Genomic DNA, 22559 nt, shown 5'->3' with positions numbered 1-22559 from the left:
TTGAATCATGTTTGAATTTTTTTATAAAACAAGAAATTGGGGTTCATTTACTAATTTATTCCCGGCAGCAAAGAGTCGTGTTTTTGTCTATTTTTCCTGTCTGTTTAGAGTTACAACATGTTTACTAAAGGTATGCAACACAACAACCCAAAACCCAAAAACCCACCAAGTTGGCATGTCATGGGTGTGTCTAAATGACAGACTTACTAAGCAAACCGCCATTTTTTATACGGGTTTTCTGTTCTAAAAACCAGCCACTTCTAGGCGGGATTGGTCGGGTTTTAGTTTTGTCCTGTGAAAAACCTTCCAGATTTACTTTGACGTTAAAAAAAAAAAAAAAAAAAACAGACACAACTGACAGCATAATGACTTAAAAATGACATTGTTAGTAAGTGAGGCCCATTGTGTCAATCGTGTTGATTTTTAACATTTTTTAATTAAGATGGAAATGTATAAAACTTTGGATCACTATCTGAATTTTATGATTTCCATCCCTTCCAATATATTTCTTTAGGGTTAATGGGCTGACAGGGTCTGAATTGGATCAGAAATCTAATATTAGTTTTAGTTTTCCTGCTCATTTATCACAATAAAAATAAAAGTTTAAATAATGCTTTATTGCATATAGGATTTACCGACTATTGGGTGTGAAAATAATTTTATATGCCACATTCCTACTTGCTAGTGATATTTATTTCCCAATTTTTATATTAGAGCCCAGATCTGTACATTTAATTTTTTCTCTTTTATATCTTTTCTATCAACTCCTGGTTTTAGCTTTAAAAACTGCATAAAAAACATGAATTCCCCTCTGGATAGGAGAATCCTGCTGGGATGACAATGGCATAGGCCAGACCTCGATTATTCATGCATGTTGGGCTCGGATCTTCCTAACATGCACCTCTGCTACCTTCTGTGGTTGCATCTCTTTTGCGACAACTTTGTGTCATTAATGTTGAGATTGGTCAGCAGCCGCCACCATACACGTAATTATGTAATATATATGGCACATTAGAAACTACCCATACACACTAGTTATAAATGGTTACTCTAAGTCACGGTGTCTGTCACATGGCCAAAATATTTTTGTGACTTCTCTGTAACACAGTTGCGATTTGACTTAAAAATGACCAATTTGCAAAGAAACTGTACACATGTCATAGTCAAAAGCAACTTGAATCAAGGTTAAAGCAACTCCGTATCCACCAGCCAACCCCACCAAACCGCTAATAACATCCATTTGATGAGAGTAAATTCTTACTGGTTGTGTCTTTTAAAATGTGCTTTGGATAGAGCAAAACATTATCTTTTTTAATCTGCATCGATGTGTCATACTGGTGTGGCCTAGAGTTTCTGTGCCCAAGGTCTTTGACAACTCGTCTTTTTTCCTCCCCACCATCGTCATCGCACATCTAAATAGTGCACATGTGCCATAGCGACACACTGTTTAGACAAGGGATGAATAGAAATCCTGTCTTGGGGTGTTTCTAATGATGAGGAGGGTGGGCGAAGAAAGGAGAGGCATCACAGACCTGGGGCACAGACACTCTAGGCCACGCTAGTTTGACACAACAATGCAGATTGAAAGATAATTTTTTTCCTCTAAGCAAGGCAACATTTTAAAAGACATGACCTGCAAGGATTTACTCCCATCAAATGGATGAAACTAGGGGTTTGGTAGGATAGGTTGGTGAATACAGAGTCACTTTAATGCTGCTAAGTCACATGTGACCAAAAGTCTATAAAGTTTAGATTTGTTGTGCTATGCTAGGGTTATGTCACAAGTCATTGACAGTCATTAGATGTTGCAATGCAACATTGTGATCTTCTTGTCGCATGACCAAAGTCACTATGTAGCCCTAACCTCCAAGTCAGCTGAACCCCCCCAATTTTGGTGCCGTTGTCTGACCATCTTATATTTATTGCAGACTCCTGACCCTCTGACCAACAGCAGATAATAACAGACTCTTGAATTCCAACATATTTCATCCCTTTGTTCCCAGAGTGATAAGCTGTCTACCATCTCCCCATTCAGAACCAATGTACTCTCAGCTGAGCTGGGTGTGCATGTGGATGGGATTTGAAAGAGATAGCTGGAGACCACCAGCTATCTAAATTGTATAGACTGGTTCAGACCGGGGACAGTAAAAGATATTTTCATGTCTGTAGTGGGTTTGTATCTTGCCATTGCGGTGAGCTGTTGCATTTTTTTGTGTTTTTGTGTGTTTACAACTTCAGCCATAGCAACGTGCTCCTGCCTAGTGTGAATGGTGTTCTAGGAGAGCTGACCAAAATTTTTTTTTTTCCTGTGTTCCAGATGGCTGCCTCTACTTGGTTGTGCACTCCACCCATCCCACCTAGGTGGTGTAATTACTCTTGCTGGTATTAGACGAGTCTTGCATGCCCAGAGCATAGGCGTATTTCATGCCATGGAGAGGCCATAGTACAGTGTAGGACTGCCCCGTTATGAGGCCACCATAACGTGGTGGGGCAGTTTATACCATTTTCAAGTGGTAACCAAGAGCCTCATTATTTTTATGGAAGTTTTTTTTGGCAGTTGGGGGGGCTGCTTTTAACTATTTTCATGTCTGTATCTTGCCATTGCGGTGAGCTGTTGCATTTTTCTGTGTTTTTGTGTGTTTGCAACTTCAGCCACAACAACGTGCTCCTGCCTAGTATGAATTGTGTTCTAGGAGAGCTGACCAAATTTGTCTTTTTTTTTCTCTGTGTTACAGTAAAAGATATACAGAGCTGTTAATGCTGTCTAATATTAGGAAGTACTATATCACAGGGTTATAGTATCTTAATCTTAATTGTAATGCCTATCTGGTTAGGGAATTGGGCAGTCGTATGGTTTCTCTGAATGACTGTATACTAATGCACTTTTAGCCCAAACCTACAGCAATAAGCATCTAAAGACCACAATTGACAAATAAACACGTCCTCACATCTGCGGGCAGTAGAAATATCTAATTCATCTAAAATGAATGACAGCCATAGCTTGATGGAGGGAAATCAGCCAGTGCCGGTATAAATAGTTTCCATAGAAGCTTTCTGTCCATCCCAAGCTCCTGTCTCTTTTTCCTATCTCCCTTCATAACACATAATATTGTAAATGCCTTTCGCCAGCATGCCTAAAAGCACCTTTTCACTCACTGCCAATAAGTCAGAAGAAAGTATTTTTTCTTGCAGCATGAATTTAGAAGTGTCTAAAATGTTTCGTTTCATGATATTCTATTATCCCCCCCTCCTTAGTGCAAACATCTGGAAAAGGAGCTTCATCTGCTGAGCGAGAGCAAACAGATCTGTACGGATATTGTAACTGCGCACAAGACCTTTGATCCGGCTTCCAAGGTGAAATACTCTTCTATCATTGCCCAGTTTAACAGTCAGTTTTTTTTTTTTTTTTCCTTGTATATTCAATTTTTTTCTACGTTTCGGCACCTGAGAAAGAGGTGCCGTTGTGTGGGTGACTGCCGTCAGCCTACAACCCCTTGTTTTAAATTTCTTTTATCTTTGGCTTGGTTCACATCTCGATTTTGCTATCCGTTTAATCTATCCATATTATAGGGAAAAAAACGGATGGTAAGAATGGATGCAATTGTATATCATTGGTTTTGATCCATTTTCCATTGACTTACATTATAAGAAAAGAGACAAAAGATCTTTTTTTTTTTTTTTTTTTTTTTTTACATTTTGTAGCATGCACAAAAAATGTTCTCTGTACGTTCAAACGAAACATTCCAAAATGGATACATTGAGACGGATAGCAAAATCGTTATGTGAACCAAGCCTTTGAAAAACACCTTATTGCTATGGTCAATGGTGGACTGACCATTAAGTAAGTCAAGACAGAATTCATTTAGAGGGTTTTATGTAAATTACTGAATTTTTGGAATGTTCTTCTACCTTGGGTTGTCAATCACAGAAAAAACTCTTGAGCCATGAACATTTATCACCTAGCTACAGGATATAATTGCTGGGGGTCTGATGCAAGAAAGAAAAACCCTTTAAGTTGAATGTATTGTGAGAGTGGCTCCAGTGATCACAGGCCATCATACTGGTATGTACAGTATTTACAGTATATATATATTAAACGAATTGGTAAATGTTAGGTAAGATACAGTATTTTAGTTATTCAGGGTTTAAAGGGGGTTTACCCTTTGTCTGATGTGAAAAGAAAGAAACATATACTCAACGCACCGCCACTGTTCCATCACTGCCTAGTCCAACGGTGCAGCATTTCCTGGCCTTTGTCCCAACAAAAGACCATGGTCTCGACACTGCTTATCCAATCGGTGCTAGAGGTGTGTCACCACTCTTCCACTGTTTGGCTGAGAATTTTTTCGGTCAAGACCAAGCCCAGGAAGTGCTGAAAATTGAGACCTGGTCTGAATGGTGAAGCATGTGAGTAGAATTTTCTATTGTATTTTTAACACCAGACTGAGACAATTTACTGTAAAAAGAATTTCCCAGACAACCCCTTTATTTTAAGTTAAAATCCATTATCTCAACAATTTTTAAATTAATTTTTCCTAAGCTTATGGTCAATTTCATGCCACCCAAAATCTTACCTACCTGGGTTTCTTCTACCTTGGAAGTTCTCCTGGTCTGCTTCAGATCATGACAGGTCATTTCTCAGTCTTATGTCTAAATGCACCCTCTAAGATATTGCCGTATCCTTAGGAAGAAGTATTTATGTACACAGTGGATCATGACACCACTCCAAAATGTAGCGAATACATCATGCTCAAGAGCAAGCAGACAAGGAGACCTCCCAGGATCATCTCGGTGAAGTAACATTTTGGGAGTTTTCAGTTCTTACATTACTCATGTAAATAGGAGACATAGCTACCCACATTCACCAACTTTCTAATGTAATTCTACAAACATTCCGAAAATGAGTTTTTCTAGTCACTGTCCTACTCAATTATTATGATCTATGCTTTATTGCTTTATTTCAGACCACTATGGAAGTAAAGGAAATATTAAAAGTCAAATTCTTTGATAAACATTCTTCCACTAACAGGGATAGCTTTGTCAGGAATGGGACCACAAGGGGTTGAGCATACGATAAGACAATGAGACATAGAGTAGTCACTTTCTTCTTGGAAAAATTAATTTTTCTTCTCTGTGCCTTGTCTATAAACTTTTCCACTTTGTTAGTGATACGTTAAGGTTATAGTTTGTGCACTTAGGTGCAGGTATGGGCCATCTCTCATCTTCCACTGTAGTGGTCTTTACCAGATGGATGAATAAGCATCATCTAACAAGTTGTACTGTGTTATGCTGTTGCCCTCTTGCACGTTGAAGAGTTTGTATATGAGACCTGTAGAACAAGCTTTGACTTTCCTGATCACACAAGATGGAATTCAATCTATACACAGCTCCTGCACTGATCCGCAATATAGCTGTTTGCACAAGGTCTTCATTGAAAATACACCAGTATTTACTGTTATATGGATGTATAACAGCTAGCGAATGAAATCTGCACATTGTTAGCATAGGGTAAGCCTAGGCTAATATGGTGTATATATGCTGCAATTCTGTAAAAAGCTTCTTTTATGACTGGTAGTAGCCTGATAACAGTTCAGCAGGTTGACCCTGGGATGCTACCCCCTTTTGCAGATTTCTTTGTAATTCACATAATAGGTTTTATATTAGGCACTCCTGTTCATGCAGTTCCTCCAAAATGCTAGAGATAATAAAAATGTAAATAAAGTAGGAGGAAAGTCACTATCTCCACCAGTCTATTAGCTCAAAGTTATACCTGCCACTCCTCCCTGTCCCCAGTTAGGTGCTGAGGCTGCTGTAATCACAGGACTTTAGTAACCATAATTGTCAACACTTGAAAAGCCATAATTCAGATGTGTAAGATCCATAACCAGGAGCACCTCATGCGATTGTCTCACCAAATTTGAAACTTTTTGCAAATATCATTTGGACGGACGGTGGTTGTCCTTGGACGGATCGGTGCGTCGAGGGTGGTTGTCCCTCTCCCAGTGAACCAACTACCTCATTAGCATATGGTTTAAACTACAAAGTAATCCAAAACAGCGCTGAGGTTAAAGGTAAGAAAATGGAGGACATTTATCAAGTCTGGCGTACTGGTACGCAAGTCTTAAATAATTCCCCGTCCTCATTTACTTAGCCGGATTTACTAAGAGGTGCACGCCTCAACACGTCAACATCTCTGTCACATCTAAGAAATGAAAGAGTGCTGTACATGTTACTTTGTAGCACGCATTACTCATATGGCAAACAAACATGGAAATGTATTAGGCCATTTTTTTTTTATTTAAAATTTTTTTTTTTTTAAAGATAAACCCCCGAAACCTAAAAATCCAGGGCAGGCGGGGGGGGGGGGGGGGGGGGGGTTTGGGCAGTAACATAATAAAGAAGTTATACCCCCCCCCACCCCACAGCGTCCCCAGCTCACTGACAGCCTCTGGTCTCCAGTTTTATCTAAGTTTCTGTTTCGTCACAACCCGACGGTAACTAGCCACTCAGAGTTTCTTAGCGGGGTTGTGACGTCACAGGACCAGGAGCTACAGGAGGCCCGAGCATTGGTGCTGTGCTGTGGGGCAGGAGGCACCAGGGCAGGTAAGTATAACTTCCTTATTATGTTACTACTGGCCCCCCACCAGCCCTGGATTTTTACATTTTGCAAGAGTGCTACTTTAAATGCTTACGTCTTCATAGGAGATTCTGAACCTTTCAAACCAACAGCCAGGCTAGGCAGACACCTGTGTTTGCCTTTGCAAATTTTCACAATCACAGAAATCTCCGACTGGGAAACTGTATTAAACTTAGGGAAAACTGAGTGAGAGAAACAAATAGGTCATCTATTTTTGCCCGAGACCTCACAGCTTCCAGGTCGGTTCCAGCTTCAACACCTTGTATCCGTGTGTGGTTTTGGACATTTAACAATAGTTGCCATGTGCCACGTTAATAAACTTAGTTCAGTTGTAAAATCATAATTTTTTTTTTTACTTTTTAATAATTTCTTCCTTTCATTTGTATTTTACTGACTTAACGTGAATTATTTTTATATTTTAGAGTATGACAGGGTAACTTTTATATTTAGTTTATTAAAGCATCTTTGCGGTTACTTCTTTACGATCTTTTTAACTGGTTTCTGCCTTCACTAAAATGAATGGAAACCCTAAAATGAAGGGCGTCCAAGAGGAATATGGACACAGCGAGGAACCTTTAATTCTTAGGTAGTTAAACAGCTAAGGCTAGGTTCACACACCGCCTTTTTTTGTCTGTTTGACGGCCGTCTTTTTGGATGGCCGTCATTTTAAGGCCAAATAACGTGTTATTTTGCAATGACGTCTGTGATTGGTAGTTAAACAGCTAAGGCTAGGTTCACACACCGCCTTTTTTGTCTGTTTGACAGCCGTCTTTTTGGATGGCCGTCATTTTGAGGCCAAATAACGCAATGACGTATGTGATTTTAAAATGACAGCCGTTAATTGGCCTCAAAATGACGGACATCCAAAAAGAAAACCATAAAAAGATGGTGTGTGACACTAGCCTAAGAATGCACCAGATTTATCACAGTGGCTTAGTCTGTATGACCTGGTGTTTTTTAGCACTGTATAGTGTACAGCATTATAAAAGTTGTCCCACCTGCACGCCTAAAATGTGCTTAATAATTTGGAGCATTTTTGGCACGTGACATCACATTTAAGCCACACTCACATTCCAACATGACATGCCCGCTTATCAGTTGAGGTGCAATGGTGTCTAAAACACATAAGATGTGCAAATCATGGTAAGCTAATTTTCTTGGATCATACAGCTTCACGGAATATGCCAATTTTCAATTTTTTTGTTATTGGCTTTTATTGAAGACCCAAATGCTTCCTATACCCATTAAAAGTCATCCTAAAGGGGACTAAGCTGTGCTGAGCGCTTCTGTTGCGTCATTTTAGCATTTGGGGGATTTCCAATGTTACAAAGGGTACATTATGATATGAAGTAGACTTTCCTAAAGGTCTTCGCTGTGGGCCACCTATCCTTTAGCTCATGGGTCTCCAAATTGCGGATCTCCAGCTGTTGCAATACCACATTTCCCATTATGCCTTGACAGCCAGATCCAAAGCTTTAGCTGTCCGGGCATGATGGGAATTGTGGTTTTGCAACAGCTGGAGGGCCGCAGTTTGGAGACCCATGCTTTAGCTAATGGTAAGAGCCAAGTTCTGCAATGAAACAGATGTAGTTGGCATTCATTAACTTCACCTGATGCAGTAATGAAAACCATGAACAATCATGGATAGGTGCTGGACCATTGACTTTAAGAGCCCAAATGTAGCTAGCTAATTACTACGTTTGGATTATTTTCCAGATGTATACTTTTGTGACCCTTAAGCACAGCAGACCTTGCTTTAGGATCCAAGTTAAAAACATGTATACTTTTATAAAATGACCCAAACATAATCACTGTCTGAGTACATTGGGGCCAATAAAGTCGTTGGGGCCTGTGTCTATCCGTACTCATATACCGTGAGTCGGAATCACATCCTTAACAGGGTGCCAACATATACAGGATGCCAATGGTCGGCTGATCCCACCACATATTTTATTAGTTGGATTTATTTACTTAATGGTTTAGAATTTTATAATTAGATATTTTTATGTCCTGGAAAAAAGAATATCGTAGCGAGAAGTGTTGTGGCTTTATACCCTCCTATTGGTACCATCTTATTAGTAGAAACATTACCAATCAATTAAAGGAAAACCACCAGACACCACTTTTAATGTTCATAATTCAGCATATTTGCACATGCGGCCTAAGTGTCTAAAGCAAGTACCAAAAAATGTGCACCACACATACAAATACAACGTTTTATTATACATTAATATTTCTCTTAAAATATGGGGTGACAGGAGGGAAAGCTACAGTGTGAGCCAAACACCGAGAAGAGCTGGCAGAGACAGTGCGGGTTAGGGAATTTATTAGTGAGAGGTACTAGTGTTTGGCATGAGAAAGAGCAGTGTTGAGACAGGAGGAATTTACAGGAAACTTAGTGTTAGTGTGCCACTTCCTGCATGGAAATTGAGACGAGGAAGCGTAAAGCAAAAGAAAGCATGTTTGTGAGTTTAAGCGTGGTAGGAGGTTAGAAGTGTTAGTACTGTACAATCACCGGGGTGGAAGGGTCTACATATAGGATGAGACAGCCAATTTGTAGGAATTAAGAAGAGTCAAGGTGGGTAAATTGCTCATACAGGTCAGACAAAAAAAAAATTCCACAAAAATTCAAGAGTGCCCTCCAATTTTGGGGGTACTTGACAACAAATATTACAGTATAAAATAATAAGAAATAATCAACCCTTTTCTGTGGATTGTCTGAGATTTCCATACCATGCTACAGACCACTCATCTATGGATGCCAACTGGTAGGCCATAGCAAATGTCTCTCTCCAAGTTGTCCCTGAATTTTTAAAAAGAAAACATTTATCATAAAATTCATCTTTTATTTGTAAACATTGAAATCTTCTACATTCTGCACTTCTTTGTGGCCATTTATATCTATACTGTCACATCAAACATGATATCATTTATGTTAGATTTTTTCCCCACTCTTTGACCCATGTTTTTCATGTTTTTTTGTAAATCACTTCATTCATTCCAGAAAAACAGCTCTAAAATCTTGGCTGCCAGGTGTCTCAAGTCTGTTGTCCACTTACTGTTGTCAGTTGAAATCTGTCTCTAGTAACAGACAAAGCAAGATACATTACAGGAAGTGCAGTTCCAGCATGCGTAATGGAGAGAGAAGGAAAGATTGTATCTGCATAGGTGATTGTGAAAAGGATCTACATTATTCATGCAAGGTAAATTAAGGCTTTCCTCTCATCTCAGCAGCTGCAGTGCTTAGTTCAACCCCTTATTTGTTTGCTGCTGGTTTTCCCTTCTGCTCATAGCACTTTGCAAAGCCAGTGCAGCATTAACCCTGTCTTCCCCCACATGTCATTTATAGCAGTGTACTGTATATATCATATTGGCCAGGGAAGTAAGGGAAAAGAAGCCCTGTGTGTGTACTGTTGGTCAACAGCTCAACTCTGGTCCCATCCCCTGAAATAAATAAAATGAGGAAGTTATATTTTGAGGTACATATAATTTATTGATTAATATAATTATTATATATTTTTGAGGAGGTAATAATAGTGGTTGTTGTGATTGCCAAGGTACCAAGTATGTATTTTTTCATGGTGAACTTTTTAAAAATAAAAAAGAAATTAGTTTTTATTGTTGATGGTGAGACTTTTTATATATGTTAAACTTAATTTTACTTATCTTAGTCCTCCTAATAATTTAAAATTCATAACTACACTGGGGATTGTTAGACTACTGACTGCCATGATAAGTCAACGGCGCCCCACAATAATGTTCTGAAGCACTGATGGGAGGACATGCATCATTGTTTTTTATAATTTTTATAAATGTATTACCTGCTGTTAGGCTAATTTTTAAGGCACACACTAGCTTCCATTCTGTGTGTAATAAAATTCAATAGACCTTACTACCAATTTTCCATAATTATTCATATGATGCCATGTTACCATAAAGACCAAATCACTTTGATAGTGATAGTTCAAGTAGTCTTGCCATTGATCATCAGGGTTGTAAAGCCACATACATTTAGGCTATGTTCACACAACGTAAGAGACCGGCTGTTCCGCGACCCCGGATCATCCCGGCCGGATGATCTTTCCAGCCGCAGTGTTCTGATGCGTGAGCGCATCAGTGCGCGCCCGCATCAGAACCTCCCACAGCACACAATGAAGCAGACGGCTGGAGCCAGTCGCTTCATTGTGTGAACTGACAGGTCTTTCTGCGGCCGCAATTCACGGCCCTCTCATTATTCTCATTGCGGGATTCCCAGATCCCAACCAGTTAAACAGAGATCTCCCTATAGTTCCTACAGTGATTTGTTCTGAGCCAAGAGCTCAAAAAAGAAATGCCAAAAAGTTGCGTAATAAAAGCAAAAAATGGTTATATCTATGTATAATTACTGAAAAAAAATAAGTTAGCCCCATCTGAACTTTTCTGCAACCTGACATTTCTCGTAAAAATATATTTGGTTAATCATGTGTAGCCTGAAAATTAAACTTACTGAAGTGGGTGGTCAGGACTATGCTGCCAAATGACTATTTGCATAGGTGATCTTTTTGTTTTTGCATACTTGGCAGCGTAATCTATTTGAACATCCTCAAGGGTGTTTCCATCATTTACTAAAACTCCCAGCACATCATATTCATATAACATGGTATGGGAATATTTACCTAAGAAGTACAGTGGTTACATATGTGCTTAATGAATATCTCTAGAGATTGTACTATACTAACTGCATTTACTGGATACAAACAGTGCCTAATGGGGCAAAACTAGATTGAAGATAATAAATCTATTATTACTTTTCCCCTGTAACCCCTGTTATCAATAGATACGGTATCTTATTGCATATGATGTCATAGTTGCAAATAAAGCACAGTATACCACCCGTTTTTATGGAGTATTAGTACATAACTCTTAGCATTCTTAGGTCTACAAGTGGCCCTATTTGGCTGTACGTCTCTATTATAAATCAGTATACTGGCAAAACAATATTCTGACAGAAGCATACCCATGGCTACCACAGTTTGGTAAACAACATTTTGGAGTTCTAAAATAAAAAAAGGTGGACCAGACATCATTACTACTACTAGACTATGTTTGGTCCATTAAAAACAATAGGCCTGCCAAGAGTATACTATGGTTGACCCTTTTTCTGGTATCCAAAGGTATACCATTCACGTAAAGCAAAATTAGGGTGTGAATGGGGCTTTGTACCCAATATAGCACATGTAGCCTCTGGCCTTTACTGAGCAGCAACACACACAGGGGGACAATTTCTACTGTTGAGCCCCTGGCACGGATTCGCCTCTTCTCCCTAGCGTGCTGTACGCCTGCCGTATCCCCTGCTCGCCTGGTTAATGCCTGGAAACAGGTGTAAACCAGGAAAAATCTACACCTGCTCTGAGCAGGTGTGGATTTCTGTGCAGTGCCTCTGTCGGGCACAGGGTCAGCCAGCTCTACTAGGAAACATGCACCTCTTAGTAAATTTGGCCGGGAAAAGGGCTTTATTTAACCCCTAGACGACCCTGGACGTAGGGTTACGTCATGGAAGTCTGTCCCCAGACGACCCATGACGTAACCTTACGTCATGGGTGTTAATTCCCGCTATGAAGCGCGCTCCGGAGCGGAGCGCGCCTCATAGGAGGTGGGGGCCGGCTGCAGTGAGCAGCCGGGACCTCACCGGTAATGACACGCTGCAGCGATCGCGCTGCCGCGTGTCATTAACCCCTTAAACGCCGCGACCGCGGCGTTTAAGTGTAAGTGACAGGGGGAGTCCCCTGTCACTTACCGTTTGGGACCCCCGCAGTGTGACTGCGGGGGTCCCGATCGTTGAAACGGACTGCTGGAGGTCTCTTACCTGCCTCCATGCGGTCCGATCGGCGATCTGCTACACTGAGCCTGCACAGGCAGGCTCAATGAGCAGATCGCCGATAACACTGATCAATGCTATGCCTATGGCATAGCATTCATCAGTGTATAAATCAAAGTAATGTATGTAAAAGTCCCCCAAAGGGACTTCAAAAGTGTACTGACTTTGAGTATGAAGTATTATGCATGGTATACCATTAGGGATGGTTCGAACCGAGTTCGGTTCGAGTTCGTACGAACCCGAACCCTCGGTAATGATTCCCACTGTCTGCCCGCTCCGTCCAGCAGGAGGACCGCCTGGAAAACTGGGATACAGCCAAAGCCATAGGCTGTATCCCAGTTTTCCAGGCGGTCCTCCCGCTGTATCCACCCGCTCCACAGAGCGGGCAGACAGCGGGAATCTGATGCCAAGCATTCGGGTTCGGACCATCACTATATACCATCCATTTGGACTGTCTTTGGCCTATTTCTCCTATTTCACATTTTCATATTTTGCTGTTCTATGCAAAGATTAAAAAACAAAAATCACTGAAATGCAAAAATAGAATTAAATTTTCTTTTTTTTACTATTTTAAAAATAGAAAAGGTAAAGTATTTGCATGGGCAGAGACCCTTTGCTGTGATACTTGATATTAAGCCCTGCCATGGTTGCAGTGACCTGTGGTAAATTCTATTGATTTGGCATGATCTGGGAAGACCCAGCCCTGTCTATGTAAGGTCTCACAGCTGACAAGGTATATCACAGCAAACACCAAACCATGAAGAGGAAAGAACTGCCTGTAGAGCTCAGATAGGATTGTGTGGAGGTCCAGATCTGAAAAAATGGTATAAAAATTCTGTTACACTAAAAGTTCCCATGAGCCCGGTGGCCTCCATAATTCTTAAATAGAAGTAGTTTAAAACAACTAGGACATCCTTGAGCAGACCACTCCACCAAACTAAGTAATAGGTAAGAAGGGCCTTGGTAACAGCGATGCCCAAAAACCTAATGGTATTTATTGCTAAACACAAAAGATCCTAAATGCAGATGGGAAACTTCCAGAAGGTCAGCCATCACTGTAGCACAATTTGGGCGTTATGGCAGAGTGTCGAGAAAGAATCCTCTTCTGAGTAGAAGACAACATGAAAGCTTACTGAACATGACTGCACATTATTTATTCTCTCAATAGTGTCTCTTGAGAGTAATAAACCCCTCAATAGTGACACCTTAGAGAAATAAGCCGCTCAGGTGTGTGCCTCAGGTCCTCCCTCTTCTCCCCACAGCTAAAGTTTGGGGCAACTATAGGCCCCAGGCAGCTGCCCAAACCCCTTATAATCTATGAATTAAGTAAAGTACAGGGATATTCCATATGAAAACTTAACCCAGAGCATTGAGGGCTGAAGATTTTTTGGCATAACGACTGCTATGACAAACAATCTTAAATTGTTCACCCTATTACACAGGACGATGATCGTTACTTACAGACGTTTTTGCGCTTGTCCTTTCCTGGCTTACCATGAAACGACCAAACAACGTGTTATTACACCAATGTTCGAACGATTTGTGAACAATCAACAATGAAAATAGGTCCAGATTCTATCAAACGGTCAACGATTTCTCGTTGGTCGTTTGATTGTTGCCTATTACACTAAATGATTATCGTTTAATCCGAATGATCTAACAATTTTTCGAATGATAATCGTCCCATTTAATACGGCCCTTAGGGATATGTCTATGAACTTCCTTGAGTGGCCAGCCAGAGCCCCTATGTGATCCCCATCGAACACCTCTGGAGAGACCTGAAAATGGCCGCACCAATGGTCCCTGACAGAGCTTGAGCAGATGATTACTTGTAATTGCAATGTCTTAGTTTTTCAGTAGAGAAGCAAAGACTGCAATATAACAAAATGTGGAAAAAGTGAAAGGGTCTGAAGACACTCCAAAAAGCAATAATATATTATATATTTATATATATATATATATATATATATATATATATATATATATATATATATATACACACACACACACACATGCATTATTCTCTAACATAGGAGTGTAAGGCCATCTTATACTCATCCACCTGGCCTGCTATAACTGTGTGGCCAGCTCCTGTTACCCAGCATCCCCTGTGTTTACTCATCACTATTTGCTTTCTGCGTTGCCTCTTTTACGGACCTGGGTTTTGTTGTAGATGCGAATTGCTGGTTTAAGTGTTTGGAACCACATCAGTTCCATGAAGCAATGGCTGTCAGCCTTGTTTACAGCCTGAAGGCTGCAGTGAATGTGCGTTTCACACAAGGACCTGCTCAGTGAGAATCAGAAACATTGCTTGCCATTTTCACACAGTTTCAGGTTCATCTCACCTGTCATTGGGCCCTGGTCAAAGACAGCTCATAAATCACCAGGTTTGCTTTCATGCTTGTCATAAGAGCTTTAAATATTTGTCGTTTCACTCCCCATCACTATAATTCAGAAGCTTTTTTTTTGCTTCTTTCCACTCTAATTTTCCATTAAATGACTTTAAAGGAAAAGAACATATTAGGCAGAGCTTAGCATAGAAACGGAAAACCCTTTAGAAACCATTTGTATGTGAATAATTCATACAGACAAGTCCCAATGGTGTGGCATTAAAGGAGTCCCATGAAATGAAAAAAGTAGGGAGGGAGAGGGGTGCGGGAACGTAATAAATAACTTACATATCCTTGTGCCCTGTGGCACTGCTCCTGCGTCTCGGTGACAGTCGCTGGCCTTCCGCAGATCCTCCAGCTGAAACATCACATACCTGATTATCAATTGCCCGCTCAGCCAATCAGTGACTGAAGCAGGACACCGCTCCAATCTCTGACAGTGACATTGCAGCTGGGAAAGCCTGGTACCCGGCTGCCAGACAAAAATGACAGCTGGCAGCCAATCGGTGAGACCCTGGAGTGGCGCATTGTAGGCACAGGGATGGGTAAGTATGTTTTGTTTATTATGTTACAGGATCCCCTTGCCTTGTTTTGTTTTATGGGACTTCTCTTTTACATATGTTTGACTAGTTATCATTTGTAGTTTGTTGGTTACCATGAACAATCAAGAAAATCGTAAGAAAAAAAAATCTGCACCAAAACATAGAAAGGGTTCTTTACTGTAAGAGCAGCGAGGCTATGAAACTTTCTTCCACAGGAAGTAGTCATTGTTAACTCACTAGAAGAGTACAAACTGGGCCTGGATGAATTTTTGGAGTGTAATAATATTTATTATTGAATATTTATTCTGTCTGCCAGATATGGAGTTAGGAAGAACCTTTTCTCCCTACATCGCCGATCAGTTATCCTGTGGACACTCTATCAATAGTTTTCATTCGTTCATAGATAGTCATTCATTTAATATGGTGTTTCATTGTAGCAACAATTTGCTAATAGAGTGTCTTCAATTTATTTAATCATCACTGTCATTCTTAGGTTATTAAAGACAAAACCTTGGAGTGCTCTAAGTTTTTCTGTTCTATTCTACAGTAGAAACAGTGCACAACTGAATGTCGTGCTATGCTATGTTGTGCTATAAATATTGTAATATGCTGTGATCAATGCCTAACGCAGGCTGAAATGCATTGCGTGTACAGGGGGAAACTGCGTTTTTTTTAAATGTAACTTTTTTTATGGATTCAGTTCAATAAACTTTTGGATATTTTATCAGATTTTTGCTGGACCCTTGCATCTCAAGGTACATGATACCAACAAGTCCTAAGATATTGTGCGTTTAAGGGAGAAGTCCGGTGAAAATTTTTATTACAGTATTGTATTGTAATTTGTATACAAATTACCAATATACACTTATTACGGGAAATGCTTATAAAGTGCTATTTTCCCTGCACTTACTACTGCATCAAGGCTTCACTTCCTGGATAACATGGTGATGTCACTTCCTGGATAACATGGTGATGTCACAACCCGACTCCCAGAGCTGTGTGGGCTGTGGCTGCTGGAGAGGATGATGGCAGGGGGACACTGAGTGACACAGGGCACTGGAGGGACACTGAGCTTCCCCCTGCCATCATCCTCTCCAGCAGCCACAGCCCACACAGCTCTGGGAGTCGGGTCGTGACATCACCATGTTATCCAGGCAGTGAAGCTTTGATGCAGTAGTAAGCGCAGGGAAAAAAAGCTCTTTATAAGCATTTCCCATAATAAGTGTATATTGGTGATTTGTATAACTTTTGGGGGGCAGTACAATACTTTCATAAAAAAATTTCACCGGACTTCTTTAATTTCACTAATAAAGTTGTAGCAATTAATAACTTATTTTTGAAAAGCAACCTCTATAGGTGCCATCCACTGTATAGTTCCAGCTGTATCTTTACAGAGAGGAAGTAGCTAACTTCTCCACCTCCTTAATTGGTGATAGAAATCAAGCCTTACCTGTTATACCATTCAACCTGAGATTGGCGGTAGGTTTTGTTCACATGGAACTGGACTTTAAAGCTGTTTCACCCATGCCTCATAGATTAAAAGAATCAGATGAATCCGTATCCTGTTACTCAGAACGGAGTATTTATGAATGATCTCTAGTTCTCTTATCTCTCTTCCCTGCGGATCTGTGTGCTACAACACATTCGATACATAGATATCGCAAACACTAGTTCTCTTGTTATAAACCTTAATCAGTTAAAGATTAGGTTTACCATCTGTCCCATGGACTTCTGTAACGTGTCTGGTGTTGTAGTCATATTCTGCCTTTACCAGTTTGTAACTTTAAATTAGTATTCTCTATGTTCTATATATTCACCCTTTCCATCCGACTATTTTTGTGGTGTATTTTTGCAGTTTGGTTAGGGTGTATTTATATGAGACATGCATCACCCGTATTATGAAAATTGCTGCAAAAACAAACATAACCTGAAGTAAGCCTCCTTATCTAAATATACGTTAACCGCAGCAACCAATTGTGTCGGTTTGTCAAAACAGAGTTTATGAATCCCATTGTGGTTTGCAACAGTGTTTTGTTCTTACCTTTTAATTTGGATATTTTTGCTCTCCAATTGTCTTTGCATTTACTTTGTAGCTGTACCGATGTGCATGAAATGCAAAAACAAATCGGATGATCCAGCACTTTTTAAAATTGTAATTTCTCTATTTCAAAACGATTAAAAAAAAGCAACACACCATCGGCAAACTAACAGCTTGATATCTGTGTGTTTCAAGCGCATGTGCTCTGTGGCATCATCTACTTTTTTGCTTTTTTGAAGCCAGCCGTCAAGCTCGGCTCCCAGCACCGCCGAAGCATATGGCCAGCCTCCCACAAGTGTCAACACCAGAGCGTACGGCCGATTGTTAAGGGCGCGCCAACCAAGGCGTCCTTGTTCTTGCCGGGGCTTTACCGCCCCCAGCCAATCGGCACAGGTGTTCATTGTGATGTTATGCTGACTGGCGGCACACACCACTCAGTGTTGGGGGTTGGAGTTTCTGCCCCAATCATGCCTGGGACTGGGACTCCAGCCTCCATAAAATTACTCCCCTTATCAACCTCCTTGCCTGCAATAGAGCCTCCTTGTGACAGTAACTAAGCCAGCATTTGTATCCTGATTGAATTCCCTGGTTTTCCTGATTTCTGGCTTGACTTCTGATGATTCTCCTGACTTCTGATTTTGTACTGCACGGACCAATTGTTAACCCCGAGACTATTGTGTGTGTTTGTCTTGTCTGTGTTACGCTCAAATAGGTTAGGGACCGTTGCCCAGTTACCCACTGCCACCTAGGGCAGATTGCGGTAAGCAGGCAGGGACAACGGGGCGGGTGCCAGTGTAAGGGCTTCACCTGTCTTGTGTCCTTCTGTCCCAAACCTAACAACATGTGAATCTAAGCACTTTACCAGAGAGAAAGAGCATTTCCATGACTAAGTGACTGTTGTCTTGAAACGCGTCAGCGTATTGGTTAAAAAAAAAAATTGTATGACCATTTTAAGGATATGAAATAAAGATTCTAAACCTTTTTATCATATGAAGCTGTGGGTCTCCTACTTTTTAAAATCTTCTATTCAGGTGATGGGGTAAGAGTGTCTTTTGTGCATAAACCCCTTAAATAAAATAAATTGGCTTGTAAGCACAACATATGTTGGCACTTTAAGAACCTATACATCTGTAATATTGACTTCTATAGAGTCACATAGAGATTGTCCCATGTGCACAGGCCTAATGCTATAGGGCTACACAAAGTACTAAACAACCTATGTCAGGTCTTAGCTCTTATTTAGTAATGAGTGAATTCTGTTTGATCGAATAGAGAGATATTCGAATATTCGATATTCGTACGAATATCCCGCAAATATTCGACAAATATTCTATAAGCGTTCATATCCCCCGGCTTCCGGTTTTACCCTCCAAATGGTCCAATAGATGTTTTTCACTAATCGAATACTTGTTCCCATAGACTTTTATGGGATCGAATATTCGATCGAATATTCGCAAGATATTCGCACGAATATCGAATATTAGAATATCACACTATTCGCTCATCACAACTCTTATTACATATCTATTAAAAAAATCGGTAGAGAACATTAGAGACATTTGCATGACCCGCACTGACTTGTGTTGCACAACAGGTAGAGTTGGTAAGAATACATGTTGACAGAGTTTAGTGCAGAAAAAATAAACCAGAACAATTGTAGCAACATAATCCGAATCAAGCTTTGTTTTTTCTGCCAGAGACGTTTAGGAAAATTAAATCTGAAATTTGATTGGTTGGTATTGCCATTGGTCTGTTGTTTTATTGGTATGTTTATCAATATAGTATCAATACTTATTGTTATAAAGTTGTCAGTGAATATGGCGGGCACAATCCCTAATGCATCTGTAGTCTAACAATGGGAGACTTTTGACTTCTGTCAAGTAATTTAGAAAATTAAAAAAAGAACAGTCATGAGAAAAAAGTTTAATTTATTTCTGTAGTTTGAAAAAAAAAAATTTGATCTGAGATTTGAGTGTTCAGATTCCCTTCGATTGTTAAAATAAGCCGGGAGTGGCACAGAGCACTTCGCTCACTTTCTGACTACAGGAGGCAGATTCTATGGAAAGTCTATCCTTAAAGTGGTATCCCGTGAAAAACTAACTTTTCCCCTATCCACAGGATAGGGGAAAAGTAGGAGATTGCAGAGGGTCCGACCTCTTCACCCCCCCGGCGATCTCTGTATCGGACCCCACCAGCTCTATTATGAATAGAGCCCTGGTCGGCACTAGAGATGAGCGGACAGTCGGACTTTTGGTCCAGCGGCATCGGCACTCTCTCGTCATGCCTGTGATCCCGGCCGCATAGTTGCGCTCCCGGGAATATGCGGCCAGGATATTCCAGCGATTTCAACATCGATTCCCTGGAATATCCTGGCCACATATTCCCGGGAGGGCAACTATGCGGGCGGGATCACAGGCTTGACGAGAGAGTGAACTGCTTTCGGACCAAAAGTCCGAACAGTTCACCTGTAGTCGGCACGCGACCTGCGGCTCTATTCATTCCTGTGGAGTGATGGAAAGAGCCGAGTTCGCTGGAAGAGCACTGTACTCGTCTCTTTCCGGAGCTCCATAGGAATGAATAGAGCCGCGGGTCACGTGCCAATGGGGCTCTATTTGTAACCGAGCTGGCGGTGTCCGATACGGAGATCACCAGGTGGGGGTTCAGGTTGGACCCCCTGCAATCTCTTACTTTTCCCCTATCCTGTCCTACAGTAAGTTAAAGGGGTTATCCCATCAATTAGTTTTTAAAAAATTATATAGATTTGTAATTTACTTCAATTTAAAAATCTTGAGTCTTCCCATACATCAGCTGCTGTATGTCCTGCGGGAAATATTGCTTTCTTTTCAGTCTGACACAGTGCTCTCTGATGCCATCTCTGTCCATGTAAGGAACTGTGCAAAGCAGCAGCAAATCCCCATAGAAAACCTCCCCTGCTCTGGACAGTTCCTGACATGGACAGAGGTGTCAGCAGAACGCAATGTGTCAGACTGAAAAGAAAACACCACTTCCTGCAAGACATACAGCAGCTGATACGTACTGGAAGACTTAAGATTTTTAAATAGAAGTAAATTACAAATTTATATAACTTTCTGAAACCAGTTGACCAGGATAACCCCTTTAAGCTAGTTCTGTAAACACCAGATGAAAACTTTTGACATGTTTCGGTGAGGTGTCCAAAGGTTTTTTTTTTTTTTTTTTAACAACAGGGGCACTTTAAGACCATCTATGGACCAGATTTTTTTTGGGTTCCCAATGCATAAAACCAATAAAAAAGGGTGTAATGTTTCACATGACTGTATTTGGAGGGACAGAAGAGAAAGACCTAGGAATCCATTTATCCATCACCCATTAGCTTTTATCTATGATCTTCTTATGATCCTGCTAGAGATGAGCGAACCGGGTTCGGGTTCGAGTCCATCCGAACCTGAACGTTCGTTATTTGATTAGCTGGGGCTGCTGAAGTTGGATAAAGCTCTAAGGTTGTCTGGAAAACATGGATATAGTCATTGTCTGTATCCATGTTTTCCACATAGCCTTAGGGCTTTATCCAACTTCAGCAGCCACCGCTAATCAAATGCCGAAAGTTCAGGTTTGGATGGACTCGAGCATGCTCCAGGTTCACTCATCTCTAGATCCTGCACAGCAGCAGGACCAGACAGATGCATTCCAATAACGCATAATCTATAACTGAGATATGTCTGTATCCTCAGAGTATCCTTCCTTTTATTGCCCACTCTACCCATTGTGTATCTTCTCTTCCCCAACATTGGGCACCGTACAATTTTTTTTTTTCAAAAGTTAACAATGCATGTGAAAGAATGCCTAAGTCTCCTTTCATGAATGAGTTAAATGTAATCCTATTTGTGTTTGCAGCATTGTGGTTGTGCCTCGCCGCGCTGTACACCCACATCACCTGTGATCCCTGTACAGCAGGTAATTACAGCGCAGCAGCTGGACAGAGGCTTTAAGACGCATCAATTGTTCTCCTTTGCCAGATGCTGTGTAGGAAGGACAGTCAACACATCTGTTCCTTTAGCTGCTAATTAAACAAAGCCCAGTCGCTGCTGGTGTTAACCCCTTCTAGACCACCCCCCATGTGCTGGAATCTTGGCTCAACTCACCAGGTCCACCACCATCACCGTACAGCTGCATGCAACTATCCCATAATGAAGTGTGACACTTGCTGTTTTGAAGCTAGAATAATACTGACCCTATTTTTTATTTATTTTTTGCTAGAATTTGAATAAGAAAATATTATTCATAGAAATTTGTAGTGCAATTCTTTTAATTATACAGATCTTTGTTTTGGTAATTTGTACCAAGTTGTTACTTAATTTTTTTAGCGCTAGGCGAGTTTCAATATGGCTGCATTTTATAATCCAGATCATGACTTCGATACATAGACTGTTAGATTTTTTTGGTCTGCCCCCCATGATCAGCTATTTCAAAAAAAAAAAAAAACTGGTGTTTTTCTCAAAGAACCTGAAAGTACAAGGCATGAAAGATTATTTTGGTGTCCTAGGCAGATAAGGCAAATACATTTTTTTAAGTAGTAGGTAGTTGCCCCCCTGTAGCTAGTGAAGTGCCTCCCTTTGGTAGTGTGGCCTCCAGTAGTTATTCTCTTCCCTGTAGGTAAATAGGTTTTCCCCCCAGAAGGTAGTTAGTTGGCCTTCTTTACGTAGCCAGGTGCCACACATTTAGATAGGTGCTACCCTTTAGGCATATATAAGCCCTCACTAGGTAATAGCTTGCCAGTACATAGTGCTCACTAGTAAGTATTGGCCGCATAGTAGGTAGCCAGATGCCTTCTCCAGCAGGTAGTTTTCCCCTGTAGGTAACCAGATTCTCACACCTCATAGATAGAGAACTGCACTCCAGTTGGTATATCTCCCAGTGTCTCCTGTAGGTACCCAGGTGTCATCCCTTATTGGTAGAAAAATTCCACCCTTTTGATAGCTGGCACCCCCAGGGGTTGTATCTCTATAGCTAGCCACGTGCCACCTATTCATAAGTACATAGGTGCCCCCCATAGCTGGTACCCCAGTAGGTGGATTGGCTAGCAAAGGGGATCCAGGCCAAGTCACTAACATTGTCA

The 22559-nt window shown here is 40.8% G+C and overlaps 1 protein-coding gene across 3 annotated transcripts in view; it reads left to right on the top strand.

Moving 5' to 3' along the window:
• MIPOL1 (mirror-image polydactyly 1) overlaps positions 1–22559 on the top strand; it is a 253339-nt gene that overhangs the window by 158272 nt on the left and 72508 nt on the right. For 2 of the 3 annotated variants that reach the window (XM_069951319.1, XM_069951320.1), the window contains exon 9: positions 3256–3354. The exons of the other annotated variant lie outside the window; for it this stretch is intronic. In XM_069951319.1, the coding sequence (XP_069807420.1) occupies positions 3256–3354 (99 nt within the window). The remainder of the gene's footprint in view (positions 1–3255; positions 3355–22559) is intronic. 3 annotated transcript variants of the gene reach the window in all.

The sequence above is a fragment of the Dendropsophus ebraccatus genome, chromosome 13 (genome assembly GCF_027789765.1).
Source record: "Dendropsophus ebraccatus isolate aDenEbr1 chromosome 13, aDenEbr1.pat, whole genome shotgun sequence".
In the NCBI taxonomy this organism is placed as follows: domain Eukaryota; kingdom Metazoa; phylum Chordata; class Amphibia; order Anura; family Hylidae; genus Dendropsophus; species Dendropsophus ebraccatus.
The sequence above is the reverse complement of the archived record's forward strand: the minus strand, read 5'-3'. Positions and strand labels throughout refer to the sequence as shown.